At 58.2% G+C, this 14,321-nt stretch overlaps 4 protein-coding genes across 4 annotated transcripts; 2 read left to right on the top strand and 2 right to left on the bottom strand.

Annotated features, from left to right (window-relative positions):
• Positions 1-450: 450 nt before the first annotated feature.
• On the top strand, positions 451-1,383 carry LTHEOB_904 (3-hydroxyacyl- dehydrogenase; the record flags this gene model as incomplete). Its single annotated transcript, XM_035518584.1, has 1 exon — positions 451-1,383. The coding sequence occupies one exon, from the start codon at positions 451-453 to the stop codon at positions 1,381-1,383; it is 933 nt and encodes a 310-aa protein (XP_035369663.1).
• A 185-nt stretch (positions 1,384-1,568) lies between these two features.
• LTHEOB_903 (uncharacterized protein) lies at positions 1,569-2,611 on the bottom strand (the record flags this gene model as incomplete). The annotated part of the gene is made up of 2 exons (XM_035518573.1): positions 1,569-2,451; positions 2,538-2,611. 2 exons carry the CDS (start codon positions 2,609-2,611, stop codon positions 1,569-1,571), a joined length of 957 nt encoding a protein of 318 aa, XP_035369662.1.
• Positions 2,612-3,523: 912 nt separating this feature from the next.
• On the top strand, positions 3,524-4,594 carry LTHEOB_902 (Inositol monophosphatase; the record flags this gene model as incomplete). Its single annotated transcript, XM_035518562.1, has 1 exon — positions 3,524-4,594. The coding sequence occupies one exon, from the start codon at positions 3,524-3,526 to the stop codon at positions 4,592-4,594; it is 1,071 nt and encodes a 356-aa protein (XP_035369661.1).
• A 1,878-nt stretch (positions 4,595-6,472) lies between these two features.
• Positions 6,473-13,438, bottom strand: LTHEOB_901 (Adenylate cyclase; the record flags this gene model as incomplete). The annotated part of the gene is made up of 13 exons (XM_035518551.1): positions 6,473-6,622; positions 6,678-7,415; positions 7,473-8,054; positions 8,118-8,158; positions 8,231-8,302; positions 8,372-8,522; positions 8,583-8,673; positions 8,731-9,105; positions 9,148-9,295; positions 9,377-11,299; positions 11,498-11,954; positions 12,205-12,877; positions 13,290-13,438. 13 exons carry the CDS (start codon positions 13,436-13,438, stop codon positions 6,473-6,475), a joined length of 5,550 nt encoding a protein of 1,849 aa, XP_035369660.1.
• Positions 13,439-14,321: the final 883 nt, after the last annotated feature.

Raw genomic sequence — 14,321 nt, 5'->3', positions numbered from 1 at the left:
GCAGGAAAGACAGAATGAAAGATTGAACCGAGAGCAGTAGAAGGAATAAAAAGGCGGAGGTGGAGAAGGGAGCAGGCATTGCCGAGGCGTAAACCAATTTCTGCCTGCAGCTACAGAGGGGTGCTGCAGCCGATAGCTAGCGCGAAGAATAGCAGAGAACAACATAGCGTAATTATGCCCCAGCTCTGCCTTAGAAAAAATTACATATGTGGGCATTTGAAGCTATCGTCCGGAATATGTATGTAGAATTTTTAATTCGACATTCTCGTCCGGAAGATAGCTTCAGATACCCACGACATGAACAAAAAACAAAGCCATCGGCTGCGAGAGGGGACTGTATGACGAGAGAGAGGCGGCCCAATTGAGCCGCAAGGTCATGGAATTGCGGGGCAAGCTACCCCGCCATCCACACACTTGACCCCGCCGTTACACGCGACTCGAAAAACAATAATGTCCGGTACTCACTACATCGACGCCGATACCCGCATCACCCTCATCGGTGCCGGCACTATTGGTCTCTCCTTCGCCGCGCTGCACCTGCACTTCCTCAAGTCCCCCTCGCAGCTCACCATCCTCGACACGCGTCCCGACCTGGCCGAATATGTTGCTTCCACGCTCCCCAAGTACCTGCCCGAAGGACAGTACGACCTCTCGTCGATCCGCCTGACGGATTCGCTCCCGGACGCCGTGCGCGACGCCGACATCGTGCAAGAGCAAGGCCCAGAAAACCTGCCCTTCAAGGCCGCCATCTGGGCCCAAGTGGCCGAGCACGTGGAGAAGCCCGGCGCTCTCTTCTGGAGCAGCACGTCCGGCATCACTGCGACCGCCCAGGCCGAGGCCGCCGGTCTCGTCGACGCTGCTGCGCGGCTAGTCGTTGTCCATCCGTACAACCCACCCCATATCATGCCCCTGCTCGAAGTCGTCCCCGGCGCCCGAACGAGCGAAGAGACGGTGCGTAGGACCGTCACATTCTGGCAGGCGCGGGGCCGCGAGCCCGTGGTCCTGCACAAGGAAGTCTCCGGCTTCGTTGCCAACCGGCTGGCCTTTGCGCTACTGCGCGAGGCGGTCCACCTCGTTCGGGACGGCGTTGTTGGCGTCGAGGAGCTGGACCGCGTGGTGCAGGCCAGCATGGGTCCGCGATGGGCTGTCGCCGGCCCGTTCAAGAGCTATCATGCCGGCGGCGGTCCAGGAGGCTTGGAGGCCTTTTTCAAGAACATAGGGGGCACGGTCCAGCGGTGCTGGGATGATTCTGGGAGGGAGAATGTGGGCGACGGCTGGGAGGACGATATATTTAAGCAAGCAGAGGATGCTTACGGGGTCGTGGATACATCACGCAGAGACCGGGTAACTAGAGAAGTCCTTGAAGCCGCTAGAAAAAAGTAGAGATAAGTGACGGGAAAAAACGAAGCAATGGGTTCCGATATCCTTTGACATAATTCATGTGGACACATGACCATGCCTTGCCATAGTGTATATCCCGAGTGAGCGCATCTGAATAAGATCACGGCGCCCAGCTGCCAAATCATTGCAATCGGAGTGGTCCACAGTCCCTCGAGCAAGGTTCGAAATCAAGCGGACTCGATGGTTTCGCGAGTAGACTGGTGCGGCGTCCAGGTCATGGTGACGACGACATAGTCGATGGTGTCCAGATTTCCGTGGGCCAAGCGCCACTTCACACCACCAAAGTCGGCTGCACCCGTCCACTCGGAATATTTTGGTGGAGTGGTGAGCGGGGAAAGTACGGTGCCATCCTCGAGCGGGAAGCGCCAGTTGGAAACTTTTTTCTTGATGATGTTGTTCAACTGGTCCTTCTTGCGCTTCAGCGTCTCGAATTCGATTGTTAGGTCTTGCAGACACGATGGAAACTTGACGTTGGCCGGAATGAGACCATGGCGCCAGGTGTCCAGAATCATGAGCGGCTTGTCGTTCGGCCAGCCGTACCACGACGTGTGACGGATGGTGACGGTAATGTGCTTGGGGCGAAACTGGGACAGAGGCGTATACCAATGCCCATTGGGGCGGCGCACGAAGAAGTGAACGTGGTTCAGCAGAGCCGTGTTCCTGGCGGTGAACTCTGCGAAGCGCCACTTTGGAGCATCGGGAGGGCCGCGATCTTCCCACACAGGCAGAGTGGCAGTGGACAAGGGGATGGCCGAGGTTTCCCAGTAGGCCAGGCGGCAGGTGGCTAGAAGATCGGTGTGCATTGCAAAGGCATGGGTGTAGCCAGGGCGATAGTACCAGCTGTTTTCTGGGTACGGGCGGGTGAGATCAACATGCTGGGACACGGCGAGAGTGAAGATTTGATTGCGCAACTCTGGAGGAAGCTTGGACCACAGCGGAGACTGCTTTTGGGGGTGGGCAGTTGACGGGTCGATGGACTCAAGCTCGCGACGGATGCGGCGACGCTGGCCTCTGCGCAGGTTGCTGAGGTCTTTTGCGCACTGCGTCACCCTGGAATCCAGTCAGTAGTTTGAGGTCGTGCGATGGTGGCGGACTGCGGCGGAGGCGAGGCTGGACGCGAGAGGTCAAGGACATACGCTAGACATTGATCCTGAGGAGCTTGGTCTGGCGAGTCCTCAGCGCGTTCGTCTTCCTGGGTGGGCGGGCGCATCTTGGAGTGGTTGCGGGGGGGAGGTCGTTCGGGCGGGCGTTGGCATGGTCTTGATGGAGCGTCGGTCCGCCGCCGTTCCGCGCAAGAAGCAACGGGCAAACCAAGCAAGCGCGGCCCGGCTTGGCGGCGCCTTCCCTTGTCACGCTTGCCGTTCGTTTTGTGCGGTGCAGCGCAGCGCAGCGGCCCGATCAGCTGGTAGCCTAGCAACTGCATTCCTCTCGGCCCGCAACGTGCAGCTTCCACGCACACATGGCCGCACGCCACCCCCGGCGAACCTCTGCGCCTGACCCTCGCCTGTAACCTGATGGCGAAGAAACAATGAGCGGAGCGGGGCGCATGGTGGCGATAACGCTGAGGATAGACGTTGTGGAGATGGCCCAATCGGGAGACAAACGCGACCCACGCCTGAGAAATCAGAGCCTGTGCGCTCCCGCAACACCACCACCAATCTTATTTGTCCCAGACCTTTCACGTGCTTCACGCGCTCCTTCTTAATGCCGCCCTTCGCCCGCCTGTCAACACCTGCGCTGCTCCTTGCACGTGCCAGAAAGCGGTCCCGCCGCTCCCGCCTCCACATGTGCCGCTGTGGCTCTCCCGAACATTCGACCTTTATAAGCACTTCTGATTTCGCCGTCTTGCCAAAACCCTCGCCAGTCCGTCGACCCACCAGCACTGCCATCGCCCATCGCCGCCGCCCGACATTGTCCGCCCGTCACTCACTAATCCACGTAGGCGTTGAATCCGCCTGATCCTTCGGACTATTACTTCCTCCAAAATCTTTCCTTCTCTTGCCGTCAGCCCAGACCCGCCTGCACCACCCTTTTGCCTTCGCTTGCGGGCCCAGCTCTGTCCGCCACCCAGTATATAACGAACCCTCTTCGCCAACACCGACTTTACCATTTCCCTCTCACCATGCCGCTCAAAATGTCGTATAGCACGGATCAGTCCGGCGCTTCCAGCATGCTCCACTCGCCCGCCTCACCTTACCCACAATCCGATCACCAAACTCCCTTCTCTAGCCCTGACGGGTCCGTCTTCGATCTGGCCGACGTCGATGAGCACCTTCTGGCCTCATTGTGCGGCGGCATTCCGCTCGAGGACATTCAAGAGACGCTGGTCAGCATCGCGCACCGCGCCGGGCAGATGATCCTCGCCGCCGACCCCACCGTGGACGACTCTGATACCAAGAACAACTCCAGCGACCGTGTCACCGCAACTGACAAAGCCGTCGAGGACATGGTCCACCACGTCATCCACACGACTTACCCCAAGTTCGAGTTTCTGGGTGAAGAGACGTTCAAGGAAGGCACCAAGTTGACTGACGCCCCCACCATCGTCGCCGACCCCATCGATGGCACCCTCAACTTCATCCACGGCTTTCCCAACGTCGCCGTCTCCCTCGCGCTGACCGTCGGCCGCAAGCCCGTTGTTGGCGTCGTCTACAACCCCTTCCGCGGCGACCTCTTCACCGCCATCAAGGGCAAAGGCGCATACCTGACCCGTCCTGACGGCCGCCGCATCCCCCTCCCCGTCAAGCGCAACCCGCCACCCATGAATTCGCTCAACGACTGCCTCGTCGCCGTCGAATGGGGCAATCAGCGCAGCGGGCCGAACTGGGAGCTCCGCGCATCCGTGCACAAGAAGCTCCTCTCGTCCAAGGACATTGGCGGCGCTATGGTCCACAGCGTGCGTAGCTCCGGATCCGCCGCTCTCGACTTCTGTTACGTCGCCGCGGGCTGGCTCGACGTCTACTGGGAGGCCGGTGTCTGGGTCTGGGACATCTGCGCCGGCTGGCTGGTCGTGCAAGAGGCTGGCGGTCTGATCGCGAGCGCCAATCTAGGCGACTGGGATCCGGAGCTCGAGGGCCGCTGCTACCTCGCCGTCCGGGGTGCGTCTGGGCGCGATGGCCAGAGAAAGGTTGTCGAGGAGCTGTGGGGCCTGATGGATGGCCAGAGCTTCACTTATCCTGTCGTGAAGAAGTGAAGAGCGAGCTTGCATGGGATGGCCCCAGCCAGTGGTCCAGAAAAGCCTCCATTCTTCTGGATTTGCCTCGTCGTTTGGTTTTATTTTTTTTTTGGGTATTGCATGGCGCAGATGGAGTTGGATACAAGGTCAGGCAAGGTTTTTGATAGAGGGCGTGGGTACAGAGGGGTGCTGCAGCCGATGGCTAGCGCGAAGGATAGCAGGGCTCTAGAACTTAGCGTAACTATGCCCCCAGCTTTGCTTCAGAAAAATAACATATGTGGGCAGTTGAAGCTATCGTCCGGACGTGTATATAGAATTTTTAAGTCGACATTCTCGTCCGGACGATAGCTTCAACTGCCCATGGCATGACCAAAAAACAAATCCACGCTAGCCCTCGGCTGCGAGAGGGGACTGTATAGACTAGAAAGATTTATACTAGAGCAAAAATTCACTGCGCGTCATGCACACACGTCGAATCAACGGATGCTTTTACTGGTGAATATTTTCTCCTGAATTCCGTTCAGGGTGAGCGAGGCTATCACGTAGTCTGTTCCCCTCACATCTCTACAGAATAAAAAAGAGTGACCGTCGAGCCACCGCCCTCTCTCGTCCGCGCGTTGTATGCCAGACACCGTGAGACCATCCGCGCACCTTAATGTTGTATCTTGAAAGAATGGACGAAATGAACGAGAAACAACCACACCAACACAAATAACGATGCAAGAGTGGCTGTGACATGTTTAATGAAGCATCAGGCACACGATATTTGACGTAAATCAGCTTTCCTCCCAATGTTATCGGCATCGCTACCACCACCGGCAGAACAGGCAAAGGACAACTCTTACATCGGGCGAAAAACGGAGGCAACACGAAGAAATAAAGGAAGAAAACCAGCTAACCGTCTCGCACGAATGCGACGGTTGATCATAATTGAGGCCACCTCAAAGAAGACAAGGCACACTGGAAGAGCAGTACACACTCCCACGCTCTTTCTTTCTCTTTCGTGCGCCACCAAGATGCAAACGGGAGATGGGTCGAAGAAACAATCGTGAAGGCGGGATGGAAAATGTAATGATAGTGATAGCGACAGAGTCATTCTTTCCAACGACGTTTGACTCAGAAATCCGCCTTTTCAACAACCCGCACAAGACTCACACACATCAGGAGAGGCTAGTCGTCTCCGCACAGCTCGGAAACTAACAGTAAAACGAGGACACGACGACTGGACAAACAACACATAAAAACACAAACCACCGGCTAAAGAACCAACAGTTTCAAAAATCCGATTCGCAACCCAAGAAAAAAAAAAGCGCAAGAGAACAGTCCCGATAAGCAGTCGACCCGCCAGCAAAACAAGAATATCCCACAGTTGTGTAAAGTAGCAACAGCGGCATTGAGAATACCCAACAGAGAGGTTGAGAGGCCAAAAGAACAAAACATTTTCAAAGCGCCTTGCGTTGCGCCCCGCGCTGCCCGCATCCCTTTATCTTTCTCCTCCCCTTCTCCTGACTGACGGTGCCTGGCGCTCGAATGATGGAAAACAACGGCCAAAGTCAAACCACGCCTCAAAAGTCTTGTCAAACAACGCGCAACAATCGTTGATGTCGTGAAGTGAATAACAGTCGCGGGCGGAGGATTATTTTTTCTGCGTGGTAAGAATATGGCGGTCGGACTCGTTCGGTCGGTAGATGGTGGGTGGCTGGGTGGATGGATGGGTGAAGATCGGTGATCTGAAGGTGAAGGATAGGAAGTGTTCGAACGAGTTTCGTGCTGCGGAGTATAACATGTATTTTGTTTTTCGCTGGACAACATGGGAAAAGGGATTATGTTCTACATGCAGTCGCCCGGGTGGAAATGGCGCGACCAGACTATCGTTTTCGACATGAATACGCATCGTTATGCCGCAGCAGTAGCTTTGAGCAAGCGCAGTTCCTCGAGCTGGCTGCTGAGTTCGGCAAATATGTCGTCCATGGGGCAGGCCTGCTGGAGCATGCCATATCCGAAAGGACGGACGGTATGACGGAGCTGTAGTGTCGTGATGCAAGACTGTGCGGCCCGTGTCAGTGGATTCGACGCCAACAGCGGGCGGTGCGTTACTTACCTCGATTCTCGAAATCTGATGCTCGACGAAATTGATCAAGAACCTGTCCGTGATCTCGCCGCCTCGAGTCTTCATGCGCTCGAGCAGTGCCGTCTCGGGTGCCTTCAGCTGGGTGCTACCAGGGCTCTCGAGCGCGGAGCAGAGCATCTCGAGGCGAAGCGACACGTTCCACAGCGCCCAGACATCCTCCGTGTTGATCGTGAGCTGCGAGTCTGGCATCTTGGTTCCGGCCATTGCAGTGTTCGCCGCTGCTTCGGCCTCAGCGCGTTGTTGCTGGACGACGAGGCGCGACGCCAGGGAGTGCGGGTACATCAGGTAGATGTATTCGGGGTTCTCGAGACCCTTGAGCCTGCGCTCTCCGAGGTCCTTGACTTCGAAACCTTGGCTGCTCAGCGATCTCAGCTCGCGCCGGATGGCTTGAGCTTGAGCATCGTCGCCGAGAGACTCGTCCACGCTGCCGGACCGGTCGGACTCTATGTGCGTCTCGAGCAGGCGCTGGATCTCGGCGATGAAATCCGACGACACGGTGATCTGACCACCGTCGGCGACGGACGATATACGGGATGCTCTGTTGACCATGGGACCGAAGTAGTCCATGCGCTTCGTGACCGGATCGACTTCGCACACCGGCGTGCCCCAGTGGATACCCATACGGACCGAGAGACCACGGAAGATGATGTTGCCATCCGCATCGGCGACCTCTTGGCCATTGACGCTGTTCAGGATCTCCTGAGGCCACTGCACGTCCAGAAGCTGGCTCTGGATTGTGAAGCACCAGAGCAGTGCCGAAGTCACCGTCGGGAAGGCGACCATGAAAGCATCACCTTCAGTCTTGACCTCGTAACCTCCAATGATGCGCAGCTGCCGACGCATGACGTCGTTGTGCATCTTGATGGCAGAACGCATGGCCGTCGGATAAGTCTCCCACATGAGGGTCGAATTCTTGATGTCGGTGAAGACCAAGCTGACTTCTCCGGTAGGAGCGTCCACTTCCGAATCGAGGCGGGCAAGTTTCTGGTCTCCGACGACCTCGCGGCGCTTGCCTCTGCTGCGCGGGAAGGGGAAGAGCTCATCGGGAGAACCGGTGGGGCCCATGGACATGCTGTGCGTGCGGAACCTCGCACGCTCACGCTTTCGCAGGTCACTGACACCGATGAGCATGACCATGATCTTGCCCGTCGCACCAAACGCGATCGCGAGATCTCTCAGCTTCTGTGCAGCTCTCATGAGATCGCCGCGCTCGGAGCGTGCGACATCGACGGCGAAGTCAGGAGTGAGGTAGTCCCAAAGCTCCCGAGAAGCCACAAGAATCATCTCGTCGGACTCGCGCAGGGTGATGTGTGACACGTGCGGAGCGGCAATGACCGACGGACACATCTGGATGTATCCAAAAGCACGCGAGACCTCGAGGACATCATTGAGTTTTCCTTGACGAGAAACGAAGCCTCCGGCATCCCTGATACGCGTGCGCTCGCTGGGTTCTGCCGGGTCGTGTTTTCTGGTGATGATCCTGTGGCTTCCCTCTGAGTGGATCAAGAGGGCCTGTGCGTCACCCACGTTCGAGACGTAGAGTTCCATCTCCTTTAGGTACACGACCGTCGCAACGCTGCCGGAGTGAAGGTCCTCTTCGCTCAAGTCAGGCATGCTGCTGCGGTGGACGACGCCGGCCTTGTCTTGCGACTGGGTCGCTGCACCTGCGAGGTCCTTGTTCAGTCCCAGGTAGCTTCTCCTGAGCGCATCGGCCGGGGTTTCGTTGGTTCGAAGCCGTTCCAGTTCGTCAGAAAATCGGTTCTTGAAATGGTCGTAAAGGTACTTGGCAATCTTCGAGCCGCCCGCCGGCAAGGCCTGCCCATCGAACATGCCAAAGAGCGTTTCGTCGTCATGACTCCGGAACTTGGGAATGACTAGGTCCATGGTTGAGAGGTGTTCGTTCCGTCCCAAGGTATCCGCCAACCCATAAGACATCGTTCCGACCATCGAGCCTGCGGTCCGCACTCTTCGGTCCTCGCTCTGGTCAGGCACGGAGGGAACCATCAGCGTGACGTCCATCAACCCCAAGATGCGCAAGTTTGTGAGCGAGGTGAAATCTGTGAGGTCCTTGCCCTCGCGCCCGTAACCGCCGGCGCCCGCGAATCCGCCGTGCGGCTTGATTTCCAAGCGCTTGTTGCCCGAAAGGTTGAGGTACCTCAGGTTGTGGTTCCAGTTCCAGTTCCAGTCGTACGGCCAGTTGGATACATTGTACTTGAGCGCATTGCTGCCGACATCCAGGATGGCCAGCTTGGCCACTTTGCCGAGCTCGGCCGGAAGCACTTGGAATTTATTCCCGTTGATGTGAAGGATCCTCAGCGATGTGACTTCTTCGAGATCTTCGGCCGGAAGGGACGTCAGATCGTTGCCGGAGAGATAAAACTCCGTGATGTGCTGCCATCTGCGGAGGGTCCGAGGAGGTAGGTCGTAGATGACATTATACGAAATATTCAGAATCCGTAGCTCGGGAAGAAGGGCGAGCTCGTCAAAGACGTCGTCATTGAGTCGGTTGTCCGCGAGGAACAAATGTCGGAGGGAGCCGGCGAACGTAGAAACCATTCGGTTGGACAAGCTCGAGTCTTTGCGGGTGACTGGCGTCACCGTTCCGTCCGTGGTCTTCGACGTCGTCGACGCTTTCCTTCCGCTGGAGGAGTATCCCGAAGCGACCGAACCGCTTCTCTGAGCGCCCGGCGATGAGCTGACTGTGAGCAATCCCTGGCCCGAGTTCTGGCTGGGCCTTCGTGCTTCAAAATCCTCCAGCTTGCCAAGATCCTCGAAACTTGGGCTGCTGGAGAGTCCAGGAGTGGTTTGCGCAGTTCCGGGGGTTCCGTCGACCTGGGAATCGGCGGGCTGGAATGTCGGATTAGGCGGTCCGGGCTTCGGGAACGTTTCCAAGACGTTCGAGGAGATGTTCAGAGTCTCCAGCTTGCGAGCGTACCAGATCTCCTGCGGAAGCGCGTTTAGGTTGTTTTCCCTGACGTCCAGATAGCGCAGTTCGCAGAGCCTTCCAATATCTGCGGGCAATCGGTCGATGTTGTTCCTCGCGAGACTGAGGTGCTCCAGCTTCGAGAGCTTGCCCATCTGCGGCGACAGAGACACGAAGTGATTCTTGTCGAGAATGAGCTTCGTGAGGTTGGGGACCTTCAGGAACAAATCGTCTGGCAACTGCGTGAGCTTCGCCGATGCCAGATTGAGCATCGACAAGGTTGTCACCGGCCCGCTCAGTCCAAAGCGAGTGACGGGATTGTGGTTGAGGTGCAGAACCCGAATCTTCGCGAAAGACCCCTCGAACGCCGAGATTGAATTGTGGCCTACCATCAAGTACTCGAGGCGTGGAAGCTGCGACATGACGTCGATGCTGTCGATGGCGTTGAACCGCACGTCAATTTCCTTCAAGTTGGAGAGATTCTTCAAATCGTCCGGGAACGAGCCACGCAGTTTGTTGTTCGTGGCCCACAGCCTCTCCAGGCAAACCAGCTGACCAATCTTCGGCAAGCTTTCGATGGAGTTGAAGCTGACATCTAGATCAACCAGTGTCTGAATGTCACCGAGGAAGTCGGGAAACTCCGTCAAGGAGTTGGACGAGAGGTTGAGACTCCTCAGCGCGCGATAGCTTCCAAAGTACTCCGGCAGGTGCGTGAGCTTGTTGTTCGACAGCCGGAGGCTCAGAAGACCGTGCAGCTTCCAAAGGTCTGCGTGCTCGAGCTGTTCCAACCGATTGTTAGAAATGTCCAGCATCGTCAAGCGGGTCGCCAAGCTCAAGCTGGGCGGCAACCTCCACGCCTCGTTGCTCGTGTATTTGATCTCGCGGAGATTTGTACAAGCTTGGATGAAATCCTTCGGGATATCCAAGGAAAGATTACGTGAAAGATTGAGGGAGATGATTTCCGTGGCCTTTTGGTACAGAGTGATGGGTATGGTGATGAGGTTCCGTCCTTGAAGGTCTATGTGACTGAACTTTTGCATTTTACTGAATCCGGGATCTTTCTCCAGACTGGAATAACCGCTCATCTTGGCCGGCAAGAAGGTGAATCGGCAGAGGTAGCTGTTGTCCTCCCGCCCTACGTCTTCCAGCCTGTCCGATTCGCTGTATCCGGCCTGTTCGAGCAGACGCTTCTGTATGACGAGCGGTCTTTCGTTCGGTTCTAATTGCCGAGACGTGTCGTGCTTGCGCATTATAATTTGGTAGTTTCCGAGCTCGTCCTGCAGGAATGACTTCTTGCCCAGAATTTGAATGACTTCTCCAACCGTCGTGTTGACGGGGACGGAAAGAACAGCGAACGTCGAATCGACTCGGAAGATGCGGACGCAGAATGGAGGCCCGGGGTCGACCTCTTCTTTTTGAGGGTTCCCCTGCTCGTCAAGCTCTTGCAAACGACTAACGTTCTCGTCGTTGGCGCGTTTCACGGCCCAAGAGTCTGGCGCGTCCCAGACGCCCTTTTCTTCCTGTTCCCTCTCCTTGCCAGGGGGGGCGGTGTCATCTGGCCATCCTGCATATATGTCACCCATCGGTGGGGTCATCGGTGGCTGCTGAGGGTTAATGATGCCCTCCATGTGCGACAAGTCGGTGTCTAGGTTCCACAGTGCTTCATGGCCTGTCGCATCAGCTTCAGCAGTGTTTGGATCCTTCCCGACAGGGCCCTCGGGCGTTTGCTGAGGACGTTTGGATTTGAATGGTATTCTGCTGCCTTCTTTTTTCCCTTTGTCGTATGAGACGTAGGGCTGACCCCATGATCCAGCCGACGCTTGGACTACAAGTTTGCTCTTCAGCTCGCGTGGATCTGTTTCGCCACATTTGTTAGCCTCATTGTTTGTTGCAGCCAAAGTGTGGATGCTAGGGAATTTCAGACCATCTACACCACGATCAGCTTTGTCCTTGCGGCGCAGCTTGTCGAAAAGGGATCTTTTGCCCGCCATTGGGCCGCCGGGCGACTTCGAGCCGAGCGGCTCCTTGTTCGACTTTGTGCTGCCGGTCGGACTGCTCGATCGTGGGACCAGTGCGATGTTGGAAGTCATCGCAGACGCTAATCCCGAGCGAATGCTAAAATCAGTGCGGCCTCGGTAGCTGCTCGACGATTCATCTCTGCTGGCGACGGGGCGCAGCGGCATCCCATGCCCGAGGTCGGGGGCCTTTGATTCGTCGTTGCTCCTGTGATGCCGGTGCCCATGGAACGGGAGTTTGTGGGAATGCGACCCTTTGGCTGATCTTATCGATTGCTGGTCTGCAGGCGTTGAGGTGGAAGGCGTATCCTGCATCTGGTCAGTACACAGGCAAGAGTGCCGAAACAAGCAACAACGGCGCGATGATCGAAAGATAAGCGCGGCTCAGACTAGTGGCTGCCGAATCGAGAACCATGTACAGCCCCACACTTGCATGCTGAGCCTAGGTATACATCTAGCCGTCATGCCTTTCGAGATGCCAAAAAAAAATGGAGAACAAAAATACCCCTCCACTACCCGGCAGCCAAGTTCGTGCGGGTTTCGGGAGCGTCCAACTCACCTTTTCCTGATATTCCCATGGTGTAACTTCGCTCGAAGGCAGCGGCGTCCGCGGTCGCGAGCTGGCGGGAGAGCCCGGCCGGCTGCCAATGCTACTTCTATGCGTGTTGTGCAGCGAGTTGTTGCGGTTCCGTTGCCGCTCCGGCAGGCTCGTCTGCGAGTTCTGCCTCGAATCGCTGCCATTGAACTCCTCTCCAAAAAATCCTTGCAGCTTTTTGTGAAAGCCCCGACTAATGCTTGATTTGGAGCCAGAACTGCTGACCGTCGTCGCGCTGGCGACGGACGGACGCCTATCTTCCCCTTGGTAACCCCCCTCTTCGGTTTGGCCCGAGCCAGGGCGGAAGCCGGGCGAAAGCTGCGTAACATCTTCATTAGAGTCGTTAAAGAAGCTTCCCGAAAAAATGGAGTTGGTCATGTCTCCAGAGCCGTTGGATTTGGCCCAGGGAGGGGTCGATGCCGACGCGGTAGGGGGGACGCGGGATATGGACGGCACGCCGTTGCCGGCCTGCTCGAGGACGGCGAGGTCTTTGCGATAGTTGCTGAAGTCAGCTGCCCGGCGACGCTCCCATGGTTGGAGACCGGGCCCCTTGTGGCTCGAGAAGTCGGGCGTCTTGAATTCGGGCGAAGTAGCGGTGCCCGGCGAAATCTCGTTGTCTTTGTCGTCGTCGTCCTTCCTGCAAGCGCTCAGTCAGTTCTGGGCCAGGGCAGCGAGCGGAACGGCGCAGATAGGACGAAGGGGAAGGGGCTGGGGCACGTGGAGGGCCGCGGTCTAATGCGCCGTCTGACGACATCTTTGTGCTTTTTCCCCCCGGGCTCCTCGGCCGTGGCACCCCGGATCGCGGGACCTTGGGCGAGAGCGGCGGGGGGCTTTGGGCTCGATCGAAGCCCGTCAGACAGCAACGCGCCTTGTGCCGTGTCGGCAGCGTCGGGCAGGACGCGAGACAGTGGACGCAGGCGGCGCCGCGCGCAGAGACCTCTGGGACGTCGGGGTGCTTCCACCGGCTTGGCCACCCTCACATTTTCTTACGCGACCCTGCTCGCACACGGCGTCTCGCCGGCGAAGCCAAGGCAGCGGGGCGCACGTACTTCTGCTGCTTGTCCGTCTTCACCTTCATGGGCGCGCCGCGTCGCCGGCCGCTCAGGCTGTTGGCGCGGACGGTGTCCTGCGATCGCCAGCTCTCGGCGCCAGAGCTTTCCGTCGATCCATGGCGGCCGGCCTCCTCCTTCCTCGTCATTGTCGTGCTCTGGGCGGCGAGGTCTCACAGCGGGGGGGCTCAGCGGGCGAGACGGGGTCTGAAAGCAGGTAGGAAGTCGAGGCGGACCGCGACAGGGCCACCGGATCGCGACTGGCCTTACCTGAGCTTCATTGAAGCTCCCGCGGGCGGTGCGAATCGGGCATCGACTGACAGGGGGACGGCGGGCGCGAGGACAGGCGGGCGTGAGGCGGCTCCGGGATGGGGGAGGGCGTGGGTGAGCGCTGGGCAGGCAGGGTATGCAGGTCGTGGTCGGTGTTGAGATGGGCGGAGAAGCACACTACTGCTGGGGGCACGGCACCACCCGAGTCACAGACGATCAGCATCTCTCTCACAAAGGGCAGCTCTTGTCTCGCATGCGGACCACTGCGCGCAACTCGAGCGTGCGACGCCCGGCCTCAGCACAGCCGCCCTGGGCAGCCCGCTGCTCGCAGCACCCGATTCGGCCGGCTGGCATTCCTGTGCCCGCGGCGTGCTGCCTTGCCCCAAGTCTCGAGGCCGCATTCGAGCTTTCGCCCGGCTGGCTGCGCACAGCCCTCGCGCACGATTGTCCCGTCCGACGCCCCCACCTGCTCTACCCTTAGCCTGCGCGTGGCGCCGCCGCGAGCTCTCGACTCTGTGGCCGCCCAAGCCCGATCCGCGAGCCCTGGGCATCGAGCAGCGGCCGGCTGGCGTGCGGCGCCCTTTTTTCTGCGCGCTGGCCGAGGCGGCCGCGCTGCCCCGTATTTCGCAACGTGCCGAGATACTCCCACCGGCGGCGCCCTCGCGCTCGCTTGCTGCCGCACACCCCGCCGCACGCTGCTATGTGCTGTGTAACACCGTGGCGGAGGAGGCTCCTGTTGATAATTGCTGCGAATGACGATCG

The sequence above is a fragment of the Lasiodiplodia theobromae genome, assembly GCF_012971845.1.
Source record: "Lasiodiplodia theobromae strain AM2As chromosome Unknown scaffold_2, whole genome shotgun sequence".
NCBI classification, from domain to species: domain Eukaryota; kingdom Fungi; phylum Ascomycota; class Dothideomycetes; order Botryosphaeriales; family Botryosphaeriaceae; genus Lasiodiplodia; species Lasiodiplodia theobromae.
The sequence above is the reverse complement of the archived record's forward strand: the minus strand, read 5'-3'. Positions and strand labels throughout refer to the sequence as shown.